General features: G+C 39.2%; 1 protein-coding gene across 4 annotated transcripts in view; it reads left to right on the forward strand.

Annotated features, from left to right (window-relative positions):
* The window catches only part of XPO4 (exportin 4), a 74,723-nt gene that overhangs the window by 39,669 nt on the left and 17,106 nt on the right, over positions 1–17,948 (forward strand). For all 4 annotated transcript variants that reach the window (XM_044441870.1, XM_044441873.1, XM_044441871.1 and 1 more), the window contains 8 exons: positions 103–277; positions 4,678–4,854; positions 8,636–8,778; positions 8,892–9,034; positions 11,630–11,807; positions 14,497–14,656; positions 15,813–15,982; positions 17,290–17,464. In XM_044441870.1, the coding sequence (XP_044297805.1) occupies positions 103–277; positions 4,678–4,854; positions 8,636–8,778; positions 8,892–9,034; positions 11,630–11,807; positions 14,497–14,656; positions 15,813–15,982; positions 17,290–17,464 (1,321 nt within the window). The remainder of the gene's footprint in view (positions 1–102; positions 278–4,677; positions 4,855–8,635; positions 8,779–8,891; positions 9,035–11,629; positions 11,808–14,496; positions 14,657–15,812; positions 15,983–17,289; positions 17,465–17,948) is intronic.

Below are 17,948 nucleotides of genomic sequence, written 5' to 3' on the forward strand. Positions count from 1 at the left end.
CTGCTTTCTGAAGATACCACAATGGTCTTGATTCAAATAAACCAGTAGAACTATTGACTGTTTTTCCTTCTGTCTCTTTTTCAATTTTTGTTTAATGTATAGAATTGAAATAGAGGACTCAGAAGCAGTGGGGATATCCAGTATAATCAGCAACTTGATCACTGTATTTCCTCGCAATATATTAACAGCCATTCCAAATGAACTTTTTTCTTCATTTGTTAACTGCCTCACGCACCTCACTTGCTCTTTTGGAAGAAGTGCTGCCTTGGAAGAAGTGGTAAGTACCAACTTGGAATTTCACAAGGCATGCTTAGTGTTGATGAATTTCAGGCTTTAATTTTTAGCATTTTAAACATTTTCAGTTTATGTAATTTCTTTCCTGTGCCATTTTCCTTCCAATACTGAATGGATTTGTTGTGACTTAAAGGAATTGTACCTACATACTTATGTGTTTTATGTGTAAGTGTACTTAGTGTGAGGGCAGCTACTGAAACTTGAGACAGTGTTAGGGTTAAGTACTGATTGAAAACGTGACAGTTCTGCAGTGAATTCACATATTTAAATTGTGTTTTGTTCACTATCTTGATGAAACAGTTTTTTGAATTTTGCATGGCATTGTAACTGGGATATTTTAGTATTTCTAACATGGGATAATTGGAATCTCAGGGTGAATGAATCATGCTGCTTTTTCCTGGTATAGTTCTTAACCAATTTTAGTTCCTGTTAAAGTATCCTTTTTAGTGTATGTATAGGAAAAAATATGGACATTATCCAATTCATCAGCATTGAATAGTTTTATCTCAGAAGTAGTTTTCTTCCCTGCACTGCTTAAGCAATGACTGTGTTTTAAGTATAGAAACTAATGGCTTATAGGAGCAGTGTTTAATCCTAGTCTTCAGGACTTCTGTGTTGTGGACTCCAGTTGATGGGGAGCAACCTTTCCTGATGCTCTGTCAACCACACTCTGTATTTCTCTACTCCTGCTTTCTTCTTACGCAGGTCCAGAGTATTTTATCCATCATTCCTACTTGTTGTTTTCATTGTACAACTTTACACTTCACATTGTTTACCACCCCACCACTTCTGCTACTTCTTAATATTTTAATGGAGTAGCAGCTGTGTAATCTGTCTAGTTCCTGTAATTTTACCCAAAAGGGACCTTCAGAGTTGGCTTCAGAACAGAAGCTAGATTGTAGTTGTAGATTCAAGATATCTAGCTTACTAAAAATAATTATTGTCAAGTGAATATTTGTTTAGGGGCACAGTGTTGCTTAAAAGCATTAGACTGTGCAGTTGAACAGATCAAGGCAAGCATAGTTGCTACATAACTGGACAGTATAAGCACCTTATGTGCATTTTTGTTAGCTGCCTTAGACTGATAACCTAAAAACAATATTTGCATCATGGTATCCTCCAGATATTTTATGCTTTGGTTTCCATTTGCTCCAGCCACTATGGCCAATGGACGTAAGTACTTGGAGGGCAGGCATCAGGTTGCAGAAGTCTAGACTAAAGGAACTCTGTGCACAGATTGGTTTACTATCCTTCCATGTAGGTGCCTGTTCTGGTTCTTGGGCTTTCTAGATCAGTAGTCCTACCCTTTCTTTCTCCTTTATTATTTTTCATTTGTGGACTTACAATAAAACTTCCTTGAATACATATTTAAAGTCTTTTGTTTTTGTAGGGCCATCATGGACAGGACATTTTGGAGGGCTTTCATTCATAGGGTTGTTGTAAGTCAGAGATGACTTGACGGCACTTAGCAACAACATTAGATTAATACAGACTCCACCACTTTCATCCTTTCCCATGAGCCCTGAAAGCTATTTTTTAATCACAGGACACAGCCCTAACTCCAACTAGTAGAATAAATCATTTACTTTTGCATAATTTTGGACATTGCATCATGGTGGCATTTAGTCTTCCTGGTTGTGGGTATAATATTTTGGCACAGATGGCTATATATCAAACACCAGATGGGTATTGGATTTCCTGCAGAGGATTCTGCACAGAGAGTTCTCAATACCTCACAGGTTCATACTGGTACAGCATGTCCTTGTGCTCAAAGAGTCTTTAAAAGTGTGTTCTAATGGGATGGCCAGAGAAGGATGTATCAGGGTTATTGAACAAACTAGCTTCTTTCAGAACGTTTTCAATGGCAAAGTGCAGACTAGGAAGAACAGATAGAGGAAGATTTATCTGACACTTTCCATTTGTCAGGAGCGACAAGGATTTCTTCCCAAATGTCTTGGTAACAAGTCCCTAGTACTCATGATATGACAACTTGTTGTTATATACATCCCCATATGACCATCCATAGGCTGTCAAGGTGGCTTGTCCCCCTCAAGCAAGCCACCCTGTGGAAATTGATCTGAGTTCACATAGCACGATAACCTTTTGTATGTAGTAATCCACAGTGAGTTGTTGTGCTGTGATAATCCATTCACTAGTCAGATCATTGCTCCACCTAGCCTTTTATTGTCAATTTTTTTTTTGGCAGAGGCTTTCCAGGATTTTTGGACAGCTTTTCCAGCTCTGCCTGGAGATGCAAGATACTGAATCCGGGACCTTCCAAGTGCAAGCTATGCATTCTACCACTGAGCTATGGTCCTTTCCCCATTGTAATTTCTGTCTTAGAATGTTGAGCATTTCTTTTCATTATTTTCTGTTTACAAAAAAACTCTTCCACACTGGGGGGGGGGGGGGGACCTGATGGCCCTTTCGGCCCCTTCCAGCTCTACTATTCTGTGACTCTATGATTCCAGTTGGATGAAATGATGGATCTCTGTGTGGAGTACAGAAAGGAGTGAGGCTTTTAAAAACAAGTTTCCTCTTTCCTGATAATCTTTAACAGACTACCATAAAGCTGCTTCCCTGTAGCAAATATCCTTGGCCTTCTTGCCAGTCTGTATCCTGTGTAGCAGGCAGTTCTGTCCCTACATTCTTACACCTAGCAGAGAATTCAGAGTAAGTTTTTTGCTTCTAACTAACCAAACAGATGTGCTTTCTCCATAACTCAGCACAATAGATCTTCCCCTCTCCTCTCCCATTTGCAGAAGGGTTGGGAAGCAGTTCTGCTGTGCTGAGCTTTGAAGCAAGCAAAAGCTGCCCACAAAATTTGCACAGACCATGCCTGCTCCAAAGCCTAGTGCGCCACAAGCCATTCTGCTATAGGTACCTTACTGTAGGTTAGTGGTAGATATCAGTAATGTCTGGCTACTGAGCCAAGTTGTGTGGCTGCAGTCAAACATGTCTACTCAGAAGTAATCCCAGTTTAGTTCAATGGCCCTTACTCCCAGTTAATTTTGCGCAGGATTACGGTTTGTAAGTGTTCGATGTCTAGTATCAAAAGCATCTGGAGTAATTCCACCTCTGGAAGATCCCTGTGTGCTATGTTTTTTGGGAAGGCATATAGATAGTTGTTTTACCTGGCAATTTGATTTAATTTATGGGAAGAGCTATTTAATTTTTCTGAGAATCTTTACAATTACAATAGAAAAAAACATTTTATCTGGAGCAGACTTTAAAGGCTATGGAGTTTGACTTAAAATCATTTTCTAGATTATCTGCAAAACTCTATTTCTATATCAGCAAAACTTGGTCTAAACTAGCCATACCCAACCTTATGCCTTCCTGATGTTTTGTTTTTCACCTCAGCCAGTTTGGACAATGGTCAGGAATGCTGGGACTTATAGTGCTAAACAACTGGAGAGTTCAAGGTTAGAGTAGGCTGATAGAAACCATGTGCAGCTGGACTGCAGACAAACCCATTTTGCAGAATACAGCTTATGAGTTACTGATCCTACATGAACTGGGAGGTCCAATTGGAATGCTTGTGTGTGAGTTGTGCATGTTAATTATACCCAGTTTTTACAGCATGTGAAAAGGGTTATACGCTCTTCCAATTGCAGTTCAATGCAACGCAAATATCTGATGATATCTGACTAATTTTGTACACATCACTGAAGAAACTAGAATTAGATTTTTATCACAAGATAAATTTTTGAGAAATTATCCATGTGCTAGTGTTAGATCCTTACTTTTGGTCTTGGAGCTAAACACTTCATTGAATTTTGAATCCTCCTTAGTTTGCATAAAGCAATTACGTTTATTACTGTGGAATATACTATTTGTGTTCAATTAATTCCTTATTTACAGATGGTTAATACTTTTTTCAGAAAAAGTTGTATATGTGTGATTTTAAGACTGCTACATTAAGAATTTGCCAAAGTTCTGTCATATTCATATAATATATCAGTCCATTCTGTTCTCGTGTAAATGGGTTGGTTCCTAAGGATTGCCAGGAGAATTCTGTTCTCAGAACTGTTTTTAACTTTGGTTTTTGTCACCACGATCCTGCTGCAACCTCCTAAGTCTTCAAAGAGCAGGTTTTGAGCGTAGGGGACCTTCTATAATGTCATGGTAGTGGTAGTAGGAGAGAATAGCATAAATCAGTTACACAACAAGTTCTTAAAATCAGCTTATCTAAAAAGGTATGTCGCCATGAAATGCCAACTATGAACACTTCAGAATAAATGAGTCTTTGTGTGCACTAATGATTTGAAGTTTGCAAAAGAGTGTTAATATTCTATACTTACTTTTATAGTATAAATAACTATACTACTTGAAAGTCTGAATAACTGCATGATAACATGTCTTACTAATTTATTTTCTTAGCTGGACAAAGATGACATGGTATACATGGAGGCGTATGATAAGCTTCTGGAATCCTGGCTTACTTTGGTGCAAGATGATAAACATTTCCATAAAGGCTTCTTTACCCAACATGCTGTTCAGGTTTTTAATTCATACATCCAGTGCCACTTAGCTGCACCTGATGGTACAAGGAATTTGGTAAGTTCTTGATGTCATCTTGGAATGTAATGTGTTTTAAACATTTCAGTTCCAAACTTTTAAAATAAATATTCAAATAAAGACTGGTCCTCATGTAGCACAATAGGAATAGACCACAGTGAACCTTGGGCTTTCACAGTCCTCTCTACTTCAGTGTGGGCACAAGGGACAGTGGAGGTTTTCACTTTTTTCCACCACGCTGTTGTGTTCTCTGAACTGACAAACTGGTTAATGTTACCTATGGTTAGTTTGAAACAAACTATGGCAGGCATGGACTTTAGTGTCTGAAACAACATTCTTTTTGATTAGGCATTTGTACCAAAAAAAAAAAAAAATCCTGTCACTGGGTTTGAATAGGAGGAGGATTCACAGCTGAAGGGGTGAGAAATAGGCTGGCATTACTTCTCAGAACTTTGAGGACCATCAGAGTTGTTAGCTGAACTTTTAATTCTGCTCTTATCACCAATGTTTCCTTCTCCATTTTCATCCCCTCCTGAAGGTAAACAGTAGAAGAAAATACATTTTTTTTTTTACTTTATTTATGTTATATCAGTTGTGAAGTTATGCCCGACCCATCATGACCCCACAGACAACATTCCTCCATGCTCTCCTGTCCTCCACCATCCCCTGGGGTCCACCTAAACTCACACCAACTGCTTCAGTAACTCCATCTAGCACTATATTTATAGACTACTTTAATATCTTCCATGGTTAAAGCAAAATAAATAAAATAAAATAATTTCCAATTTAAATGAGCCTGAAAATTAAAGCAAAAAACAAAAGCACGAAATGAAATAACAATAATAGGATGATCAAAGTAGTGTGTCGAATAAGCAAAAAATTAAAACAGTGTAGGATAAGGCTAGCCTGTGTCTCATCGTTTCATCTTAGGATCATGTAAAACTTTTTTTTCCTTGATCTTTCATCAAAATTCTGAAGAGCAAGAACCTGGTTCTGTGGTGGGCTTTAAAAAAATCTAGCCTAACATATAACCTGTTTCAGCATTATCAAGGATTTATGTTTTGATTTTCCAAGCTTTAGTGTGCTGTCAGTCCAGATAGAGATGGTAAGCTTCTCTGGCATTTTAAGAGGCAAAGAACAAGGCCATAATTTTTGTTTGGTTATCACTTTTGCCTGTGGATTGCTTGATGTGGCATGCCTACCAAGAGCTGTTTCGATATAACTGTAGGAAATTTTTTGCTGTGGTTACCCCATATAAATGTTCTGAAGTGCCTCCATTTGAAAAAGTATTATCTAATGCTCAGGCTTTTGTAGTACTCATAAGTGTGAGCAGAAGATAATATTTCATAAATGAGGCCTTTGAGTTCATAACTTGGCAGTCTTGTCCTAACTTGTTTATACAGGTTAATTCATGAAGTTCCGTGAGATAAGTCATTCATCCCATGGGTAATCATTTAAAAGCCACAGCTGGCATGGTGGAGCCTGGCTTGTTCAGTATCAAAGCAGCAGCTAGACTTTTTGAATAGAGAAACACTCTTCAGTAAACAGCTGAGGCTTTGAAGTTGTTAAGAGCATTATTTGACGGTTTGCATAAAGGAAAGAAGGTTGAAAGAGCCCCTTGGAGAGGAAGAATGGCTTGGATCCAATTTCCAAGTGCCCTTATTTTGATGCTTGTGGCAATTTAGGTGGAGTGTCTGTGGGGAGAGAAACTGAATCCAAAAAGTTGAAAAACAGCCATTTGGGCAGGGCAGGGGGAGAGTTTCATTTTTTCTTGAGTGTGGGGAAGGTTGGGGGTGAACGTTTTGGATAAATCTGGGCCCATTTCTGTTGGACATCAGCTGATTCTGCCTTGTCATCACCCACAGCGCTACAATCTGCCCTGTTTTGCTACTTTTAGTATCTTCGGCAAGTATGATTTGCAGTGCATGCACCAAGGTGCTACAACAGTATGTCAGAGATACGTGAATGACTGCACACATAGAATTTTAGTGAAACGAAGACATTTAAATGAGAATCTTGGCAAATGGGAATGCTTCGAGAAAAACCTTAATGACTTCATTTTAATATGGTTCTCAAGTGGCTCATAAGTCATAAGCAAGGAGTTTATTTCCAAACCACAGAAGGGAGAAGTTATACTTATCCCATGGCATAATTATTTTGTTTTTAGAGAATTATGAAAAAGCTGTGGACTTGGCAGTCTTTCCTTCTTACATGTCTTCCACTGTTTAATACTAATTATACTTTACCATGATGTCCGAATTGGCAAACTATGATTAGAGTCTTCCCTGGAAACGTGTATCAGAAACTGGTTTGAAGTGGGCATTTGATTTTGGCTTGGAGGCAGCTTCTAACCATAGTTTGCTTATTTGCCTGTCAAATCAAGCTATGATTTGTGCTAAGCAGGAAACAGAGGGAAGCCACATTTAAGGGCAGTATATATCTGTGGTTCATTCATGGTCTTCCTCTAGCTTAGAAGATCCAGAGACTGCTGACCGTAACCTGTAACTGTGGAGTACTCACTTGCCAACTGAGCAAAGTTTGGCCCCCTGAGTACAATGGATCCTAGTTATAATAAAACATTCTAGTCTTTCTTGCTAAAAAAGGTATCAGACAGGTGTGGGGTCTCCAGAGGGCCCAAGAACAAGTGCCCATGTTTGAAAGTCAGGAATTACAGCTTTTGGAGATTCAGCAAATCCATATTTTAGACAACATCTCTGTAGGACCATGCTTGGTCTACATTTCATGCCTTTTCTCTACTGTTATATCTTTTAGAAATTATTCTGTGCAATCCAGGCACAGAATTTTGATGGTGTTTTCACACAATATAAAAATGGCTGTGGCATTAATTTTGCTTTTCTCAGAAATGGTTTGCATAACTTAGATGTATATGTCCACCTACCTGGGACTCAGTTAAACCTCCTGTTTGTTCATCTTTTCCCCTACCCTGGGACCACCAGAGAGGCAGTAGGGCAGACCACAATGCATGGCTGATGGTCTGGTTTTGGCCATCAACTCTACATGTCTGTATCTTGGTTGCAGCAAAGTCTCTCTTGATGATTGGGGGTGTTTCAGTGGTACTTTTGTTGTGCTACATGCCTTAAAATTCTTAGAGAATTCATAATCATCATAATGCTGTGAAGTAGGTTTTCCCCATTTTAAGAATTGGGACTGAGAAGTCAACCAAAGCAACTCTACAGCTTGGTTAGAATATCAGCCCAGTTTCACTGGTCCAAGGCAAGCACACTAAACCTGCAACTACAAAAATGGGGTGGACAGTGAGAAAAGCTTCATTTTTCATGCCTGCCTGGTGCAACTTACTGTGTAACTATAGTGTTTACTGATACAAGATACAATGATGGCCACTGGCTTGGATGGTTTGAAAGGGGATTGATTAGACAAATTTATGGGTGTGGCTATCAACTACTAGATTATATCAACACTGAACTGCCTGTACCATTGGAGGTAGTATTTCTTCCAATACTACTCACTAGGGAACAGGAGCGAGAGGATCTCCTGCTTCTGAGCTTCCAGTAGACTTCTGGTTGGCTGCAGTGCATCTGGAATGCAGGTCAGTAAACTAGGCTAGTGGGATCCAGCAGAGCTCTTCATACATATTTTGATATTACAGAGAAGAGGCATAAGTAATAAGAGTTATGGGACAATAGTCAGGAAATAATGTCTTTTCTGTAAGTAATTGATATTTCTCCCCCTGCCATTTTTTCATGTGTTAAGTCCAGTGCAGTTAGCATTTGCATTCTTAAAAAATACTAAACATTTGGAGTTCACAATGTACATTTTAAAAACTTCTTGTTAACAACAGACTGCCAATGGTGTGGCCTCCAGAGAGGAGGAGGAAATAAGTGAACTTCAAGAGGATGACAGAGAACAGTTTTCTGACCAGCTGGCCAGTGTAGGCATGCTAGGAAGAATTGCTGCCGAACACTGTATACCTCTCCTTACAAGGTATAGCCTAAATAATTTCTAAACAATGACTGTCCTTTGTAATCACCTCTACAGTCCCTTTTCCCCTTATCTAAATGTAATAACTGTCAGGTTTGCTCCATGTTTCCCCTCAGTTTATTAGAAGACAGAGTGACAAGGCTTCATGGCCAGTTGCAAAGGCACCAGCAGTTAATTAGCTCACCTGGTTCATGCTCCATTGACAATAAAGTGCTTGATGACCTGTATGAGGATATTCATTGGCTTATTCTAGTCACAGGTGAGTGGAAACTGTTTGAATGCAGAACAATTGATGTCACTCATTGGAACCTATCAAATGTTAGCTTTGTTTAATTATGGAAAGTTGGATTTATCCAGTTTACACACAGTTGGACTCTTTCCTTCAAAACCCTCAAGTGAGAAGAAAGAGGATTCCTAGAATCATGGCAGGCTTTTTAAATAGCATTTCCCCAGCCCAAAAGTAGGAAATACGAAGCTGCTCTTGCACAATGGAAAAATAGCAAAATGTTTTAGTGACTCTGCTCTGCATCTATGGAAAGATAGGCTTGGTTAAAGACAATACCATTAAGCAATGCACTAATTTTCTCTTGATACAGAAGAACAGTTTACACTGGGGTAAAGCTGCTGTTACTTTTTAAGTCAGGCTGGAATATTCATCAAATAGGAAAAGTGATTTTTGTCTCCCACTCCATCCCAGAATAGTCCTGACTGATAACAGTGAGCTGAGTTATTTCAAATGTATATTATAATTGGTTTAGCATGCTCACAGCTCCCTGTCCCTACCTTTAATTTCTCTCACCTGACAACCCACATATTTAGAAATTATAAGGGGTCTAGCTAATCATCCTATCCACCTGAAACCCAAGGTGGCAAATATCTAAGGATGCTGAAAGAAGTTGTAGCATGTTATTTGCAAATACAGTCCAAGTATTTTATTATTGTACATAGCTTCATTTGAGTTTGGCAATTCTTTGTTGGGGCAGTAATCACTTCTTGTTTCCTGAATGAGGGCTTTGAGTGTATATGCATATTTGGAGAGTGCACACATCAATCTGCATTGCTGGACTGGGAAGGTTACTTGCCCCTGTGTGGAAATATCACCTCTCAGTCCCAAAGTCTCTGAGGTGGTGGGATCAAGCACTGCAAAATAATTGGCAAACTGGACTTTTCCACACAGTCTGGGGATAGCTGATGACTCTAGCACTAGTGGACATAGGAACTCTCCTCCTTCCCCAGCAATAAATGGAGATGCATTCCCCCCAGGTATAGCAACTTGCCGCTTCGTGAAGTGATGGATCTGGGGGCCTGTGCTGGCTCAGAATGAGGAAGGAAGCATAAACGAGGCAAACCTAAGTGCTGTCAAGGGCTGCTGAAATAGTCACCAACAGCAGCACTTCCTACACATTCTCCCTTAGCAAATAAGCTTTGTTGGTCCCCTGGATCTTATCACATGTTAATGTTAATATAATTATAGAAAATTGGTCTATGTGAATTCAGCACAAAGATAGAACCTTTCTTTTTCAACACTCCAGGTGGAAAGAAAGAGGATTCCTGGAACTGTGACAGTTTGCATAATCTCAGGCCATCAATACTTCATTATCCTATGAAATAAAGGGTTATTTGAGCCAGAAGGCCAAGCCCAAAACCTAATTATTAGTCTTCAGAGAAAAGTGCTTCATCCTAATGAAAACTGCTTTTCCTGTAATCAACACAAAACTTCACATAATATAAGACCAGTATTCATTCTCTCCCTCTCCCACCAGATTTGATTCAGATGAACACTAGAATAGTTAGTAATCCTGTTTTAATGATGTAATCTGGCTGCCTTCCCCAACATGGGTTTTGACTGCAGCTTCCATTATTCCCAGCCAGCAACACCATTGGAATGATAGGAGTTACAGTCCAATACATCTTGATGGTACCAGGTTGGGGAAGGCTGCAGGACCAGTACACAACATGCATCTTGATAAAGACTTTCCATTAGAGTTTTATGGAACTGAATATCCTGTTTGTTTATGGTGAGATTTGATTGATAAGCCATTTGCCTGCTAAATCCTCTGTGAAAGACTAAAAGTTTGCATCAGACAGAAAAGCTTCTGCTGAATGCATAATGCAAATAGGCTTCATATACCCATGAAGGAAGTGGGATCATACCAGCAAGCGATGCACCCGTGCTGCAAACACGTCATATCCACCTGACATCCACACATGGGACCTTCTAGTTCTAGTGAGACTTAATGACCCAAAAGGTATAGCTTTGCAATTGTCAGGTGGTTCTGTGGGCTGGTATGATCCAGGTCCCACATGATATGTTGGAGGTTTATAGGATCATAGGAGTTTCTCTCAGTTCTTCCTTCATTGCTTCTCCTAGATGTCAGTATGCCCCCACGGGAAAATAAATATATTTAATTTGGCTGTAAGTGTTATGGAAATGTCTGAAAAGTTTCAAGTTAGCTTGTGTAGCAGACACAGTGAAAATGTTTTTTTAAATCAGATTTTAAAATTAGCATTGATACTAGTCAACTGGAATGTGGCAAAGGTTGTAGTGTACATTATTAAAAAGCTAGCTTACATTTGATATAGTATTTGAAGGTAATATGTATATTTATTCTGTGGTATTTGCCCCGAGTGAATTTATTTCATTGTAGTCTTTAGACTGTGTTCGCATGTGCAGAAAATTGAAATATATAACATAAATGCAAGTTATAGCTTGAGCATATGCTAGAATTTAGACAACTGTTGATGCCGGTGCTCTCAGCATCTCTTGTGATGGCCCTTAAAGCAGTAATTAATTTAGGTTAGGTAACCTGAGGTCACTACTTTCTTTTTTTGTTTGTTTGCTTTTAATTTTAAGGCTACCTCTTAGCTAATGATACTCAGGGAGAGACTCCGCTAATACCTCCAGAAATAATGGAGTATTCCATTAAGCATTCAACTGAGGTTGACATCAATACAACGCTTCAAATTCTTGGATCTCCAGGAGAAAAGGCCTCTTCCATTCCAGGGTACAACAGAACCGATTCTGTTATTAGGTAATTTATTTAGTATTTTAATACCAAATATTGAAAACAATTCAGAAGTAGATAGGGTTAACACCTAGATTATTAATCCATGATCACATTGTGACTGTCACAAATGGTGAAGATGGTTAAATAGGTTTTATGTCAAATTACTATAGTGACCTAGAGCTGATGATCAAGGAAAAACTTAAAACTAAATGTTGCTCAGCTCTGGGGAAAAGTAATGTAGCTGCTGCATTGTATGTTAGAATCAGTTTTCAGTGCAAGAGCAGCTTGATCTGAGCCCATGTTTCAGGTTTGGAGTGCCGAGTGTCAGAATTAGAGAAGTACATAGCTGATAAAAGGATAATGGAGTTAATTGTTGTGGACATGTATAGAAGTTCCATCTGCAGGAGACATGGGTATATTTTTTAATTTGAATAAAGACCTCAGACAAAGTCGGACTACTCAAATGCTATTCTGAGCAGGGGTTAAAATATACGTCCAGGTTCTATAAGGCAACATGAAGTTACAAAATATGTTTTAGTCTTTAAAAATGAAGAGATCTGTAGAATTTCATTCTTCAGGTTGGTAGGGCATTCAGAGCACAAATTGGCTGCTAAAATATTGTGTGATGTTCAGTTGACTTTTAAGCAAAATACTTGAAGGGTTGTTCTTGGTTACAAGAGGAATACCTGTTTTCCAAAATCTCACCTTGAGGAAGTGATAGTGTATTTTGTACAATTGTCAGCATCCCATGTTTCAGTCAAAATGTTTTTAAAGTTATGATCTTTATGAAGGCTACTGTTCTGTATAAATAGTTGCTATGTGTGTGGTCTGTAAGTTGACAAAAATGCATGCATGTTTGATAAAGCTTTTCCCATGTTACAATCAACCTTTTCCTTAAGGTAAATATGGTTTGCAGTGTTATGTCGCTGAAGTGGAGATGTTTTTTGGGAAGCCCTGGGTTCTGCCCATGAGCCAGGAAATATAAGAGAAGGTGGGCATGAAGTCCACATACATTTTAAAAGTGGGACCAGAAATAGTGTCTGTCCCTTTCTAATGATTGAAATATAAAATTGGGAAGATATGTAGCTGGCTTTCCAGGCCCTTGTAAAAATAAGATGCAGGAAACAAAGTCTGTAATCCCAAGAAAAGAAGAGAGTAAATTCCATTGAGATCAGTAATATCCAATTGAGTATTTGAGTCTCATTTTTTTCAGTGGGTTTTAAGCATAGTTTAGAACCACTTCACATAATATATGGTAAGCACATTTGAATTTGGAAATTCTTTCTGGTCATATGATGGGTTTATTGCATATCCAGGAATGCAGTCTTCCATTCAAATAATATAGTGGTCACTGCAGAGACATCTTCTGGGCCTGCTAGAAACAAAAGAATTTCCTTTTGCTCAATTCAGACTATTAGTGTAGCACTCTACCAGAAGGTCTCCAAGACTGTGAGTAAAGTCTCTCCCAACTTAGCTACCTCAGAATCTGTAAGGTGCTGGAGACTGAACCTGGCTCATTGTGAAGAATGCATTCTACCACTGAGCTGTGGCCTTTTCTCTCTCTCGTTCTCTCATTATTGTGTGAACTGCCCTACATTTTCTCAGTTGCATGCTGTGCCAGTGTAATAATGAATAAAAATTGTAGCGTGCACCTTTGGACCAATATAAGAAATAGGGATCATAACAGCTTGGCATACAGTTACCATGAGAGTGCAAAACACTATCTTGATACTGAGCCAGACCTTAGGCTCATTTAAGCCTAGTCTTGCCAACACTGACTGGCAGTTGCTCTCCAGGGCATATTTATTTGTTCATATATTTATTATATTTCTATCCCACCTTTTTCCTTTCAAGGAACTCAAGGTGGCTTACACAATCTCCCTCCTCATCTTCATCTTATCCTTACAACAATAACCCTCTGAGTTAGGTTGGGTTGAAAGCTAGCCAGTGAGTCTTATGGCCAAATGGGGGCTAGAACCTGGATCTCCCATGTCTCCAGACCTACACTATAACTACCACATCAGCTTGCTGCATTTTTTTTCTAACCTACCTGGAGATGCTGGGAATTGAAGGCCTTTTGCATTATTACTGAGCGATGCCCCTTCCCACAAAAGAAACCTCAGTTACTTTAGAGAGAATTCCAGTAGACATATCCATTGACTTGAAGAAATAATTTTTTCTGCTGCTGTTATCTGAGGTTGCCAGGTTAAATGGTGAAGATTATGCTTCATCACACACTACTCCCTGAGGCAAGCAAAGGCAGTATATGTTAGCATTTAGTGCATGAGCAGGCAAAGAGAACCCTTGGATAGCATTCTTTCAGACAAGGATTGTTTTCTTCTGGAAATAATGTATTGATTTTTTGGACTTGTAACCTGCCTTTTCCATGTGTTCAAGGCAATTAACAATCATAGGAATTTTAAAACTAGATAAATAAAACTTAGTTAAAAGCAATAATATATCATATATAATATACAAATATCATACAATAATTGATTAAAAATAGGTAAAACACACAAAAATTGCAGACTAAAAACAACAGCAGACCAGATTACATACTAATGGCCAGTTGGAGCTGGTCATATGGTTCATATTTAACCATCTGTGGAAGATTTCAAACCTGAGTGCATTTGTAAGAGAGAGCAATAAAATGCCAGGACAACTTTAAAGGAAAACAGTGGAGGGAAATCACAATATGTTTAATTTTCCTCAGGTTATTGTCTTCTGTTCTAAGAGTTTCGGAAGTGGAGTCTCGAGCAATAAGAGCAGATCTAACACACCTTCTGAGCCCACAAATGGGAAAAGATATTGTATGGTTCCTTAAGCGGTGGGCAAAAACCTATCTCCTAGTTGATGAAAAATTGTATGACCAGGTAAAATTACTTTAGTGTATTACCTTTGAAAAATCATGACTGTGGTTCCAAATTTGTCAAATAGTGAACTGTGATTCATATAGTAGGGGAGGCACAAGCATCCTACTTTTTACTGTTTGTTCCTTATTCCTAAATATGTGTGGCCTGGTCTGCATATGCATGACAGTGAAGAGCAAAGAGATGTGATACCACAAGTAACTGCTGTCGCACAAGTGGGAAGGCGATTATCATCATGGAATCATAGAATAGTAGAGCTGGAAGGGGCCGGAAGCCCATTGGGTCCAACCTCCTGCTCAGTGCGGGACTCCAAGTTCAACCATCCCTCTCAGATGGCTGTCCAGTTGCATCCTGAATGGCTCCAGTGTGGGAGAGCCCACAACCTTCCTAGGTTATGGGTTCCACTGTTGTACTGCTCTAACAGCCAGGAATGTCTTCCAGATGCTCAGCCTGAAGCTAACTTCGGAGAGCTCTTTTCTTTTTCTTTTTTAAAAAATCACTCCCTGCAAATAGGTGATGAGCTTAGTGGAAGTGTCATACAATCTCTTTCTCAGATAGGCCAGCTTTTTCATTCAGAAAATGGGGAAAGCTTTCAAAAATGGTGTATTCCACTTGTCACCTGAAATGGTAGCCTGCCCTACCAGCACATTACATTGCATTTGTAGGCCAGGCCGCTGTGTCTCTCAATGAGTGGCCAGTTACAGCTAGGAACATCACAGTGGACCATGAGCTACTGTATGTAACTTAACGGTCTGTGCTTCTAATGCCACCAGGGTTAGTATGCCTTTCTGTGCAATTGCACTAATTGTGCAATTGGGACTATGATTGTGGCTCTTAAACAGAATAGGATATTTATTTATTTATTTTATCATTTGCATTTATATACCACCCTAATAGCCCAGAGGATTCTCTGGGTGTTTTACAAACATTAAAACCCACCAATCATTAAACAAATAACAAATATTTGAGTGCTTGGAACTTGCTGTGCCAAGCTCAGACATGAGATGTGAACAAAACAAATTGAGGAGCAAAGTTTTGTCCTGTATGGGGGGGGGGGGGTTAACCTCAAAAGTTTTTTCTTGATTTATTCAAAACTGCCAAGATGGAGAATGCAATCTATGTACTCTTAACATGTACAAGGCCTTTTTTTCTTCTGCAGATAAGCTTGCCATTCAACACGGCGTTTGGTGCTGATACAGAGGGTGCCCAGTGGATTGTGGGCTACCTCTTAGAAAAAGTAATCAGCAACCTTGCAGTGTGGAGCTCTGAGCAGGATCTGGCAAATGACACCGTTCAGTTGCTAGTAACACTAGTAGAAAGGAGGGAAAGGTAAGCAGAAAACAAACAAAAAAACCCCAAAATCTCCAGTGATTCTGGGGCCAGATCAGATGTGACGTTGGCTTATTTCATGGTTAAAGTTAACTTGCATGTCTCTTAATACACAAATAGCAACCATGGCAAAGTCTGAGCAGCACTGAGACCATAGGGAAATATCAAGGAAGAGTTTTTGTTCTGTGCTGCCCAGTAGCAGAACTTTAAGCCTTCTGACTCCTCCACACTGTAATCCTGACAAAAATGTTGCTTTCCTCAAGCTACTGCTTCTTTAGCAGGGAAGTCTTCATTGGAGCCTTCATCTTGTAGTCCCCTTAACCCTGCTAAGAATGTTAGTTCTTTTGTTAATCAGGAGTTGCTAGGAGTAATTGGCTAGTAGTGCATGATTTGTGAGAACAAAGTCCAAGATTAATTCTGGTTACCTGGACTGCTGTAAGCTCGGAGATTCTAAAGTAACTTGAGGCTGGTTCCCATGTGCATGTCAGTCATTTGATCATTCACTGACCAATAAATCCAGTGATTACTTCATGTGTGAATGAGCCATTCTAGATTTAAGTGAAAACTTGAATGTCACACAGCATTGCTGCTAAAATAACCCCTTTCAGTGGTGTCTGTTTACACAGCCAGTGGTAAGTGTGACCGTCTCCTGAAACCAGATGATGGACATGCATGTGTGAACCAGCCCAAAGGAGTCATTGGATTGTATTCAAGTAAGCATACAGAAACAAGCCCAGTTAACAAAGCATTTGGCTGCCTTGGGGCCACAGACATAGCATAAAATATTCATCTGTATAAATTGGAGCATATTAATCTATGTCCTAATGGATAGAACTCAGAGCCAGCCACAAAAGAACTACTTCCTGGTGATAGTTAGCCTATGGAATAAATGAAATTATATATAAATGAAATTATCATAATCTTAAAACTGCAGAAGTAGCAAATAGCAAGAAATACAGTAAATTTGTGCCCAAGAGAATAAGGGATGGTAAGGAGACTGCCAGGTTACCATGTCCAAGAAGGGACTTCCTCAGGTTAGGTGAGTGAGCCCCACGGTTTCCATTCATTCAGATAGGCAGTTCTTCAGATATGTCAGCCCTGGACCATTTCAGGCTTTAAAGGAGCAATCCAATGCTTGTTTAAACAGAAAGAAGTCCTACAGCTCCTGGCATTTCCCAGCCAGGTGAGTTTTTCTGTGTTAACATGCATAGGATGTGTTAACATGCACAGCCAAAACGCTTCTTAGTGTAATTGTTATGCACTGTTCAACTATCATTTTCTGTTTTTAAATATCTTTCTGTTCTTAGGGCCAATTTGGTAATTCACTGTGAAAACTGGTGGAACTTAGCAAAGCAGTTTGCCAGGCGGAATCCACCACTTCACTTTTTGTCCAGTTCTGTGCAGCGAACATTAATGAAAGCCTTAGTTCTCGGGGGTTTTGCTCACATGGACTCAGATACCAAACAGCAGTATTGGACAGAAGTAAGTCTTAATTTCTGCTTCAGAAATCATGAAATGATCACATTAGAAATGTTGGGTTATAAGTCCCTTTTGCATGTGAAGAGTGGCTTGGGCGTACCAGTGCATGACTGCTGTGAAAAAGGCAAGGTGTGTGATAGGCATAATTAGGAAAGCAGTTGAAAATAAAACTCAGAGAACATACTGTCCTTAGAATACTTAGAATACTGTGTGCAGTTCTTTTCACCATACATAAAAGAAGATAATTGTAAAGTTGGGGAAAGGACAGCAAAGGGTAACTATAAAATGATTGAAGTTTGGAGCAACTGCTCTGTGAGGAACAGTTACAGGAGGAGAATGATAAGAGATGTACAGAATTATGGTGTGGAGAAAGTGGAGGATAACACTACAACCCAGTGCTATTCCATGAAGTTGTTTGATGGAAGATTCAGGATGGATAAAAGGAAGAATGTCTTCATGAAGCACATAGTTAGGATATGAAACTCAT

The sequence above is a fragment of the Varanus komodoensis genome, unplaced genomic scaffold (genome assembly GCF_004798865.1).
Source record: "Varanus komodoensis strain SLA01 unplaced genomic scaffold, ASM479886v1 scaffold4, whole genome shotgun sequence".
NCBI lineage: Eukaryota > Metazoa > Chordata > Lepidosauria > Squamata > Varanidae > Varanus > Varanus komodoensis.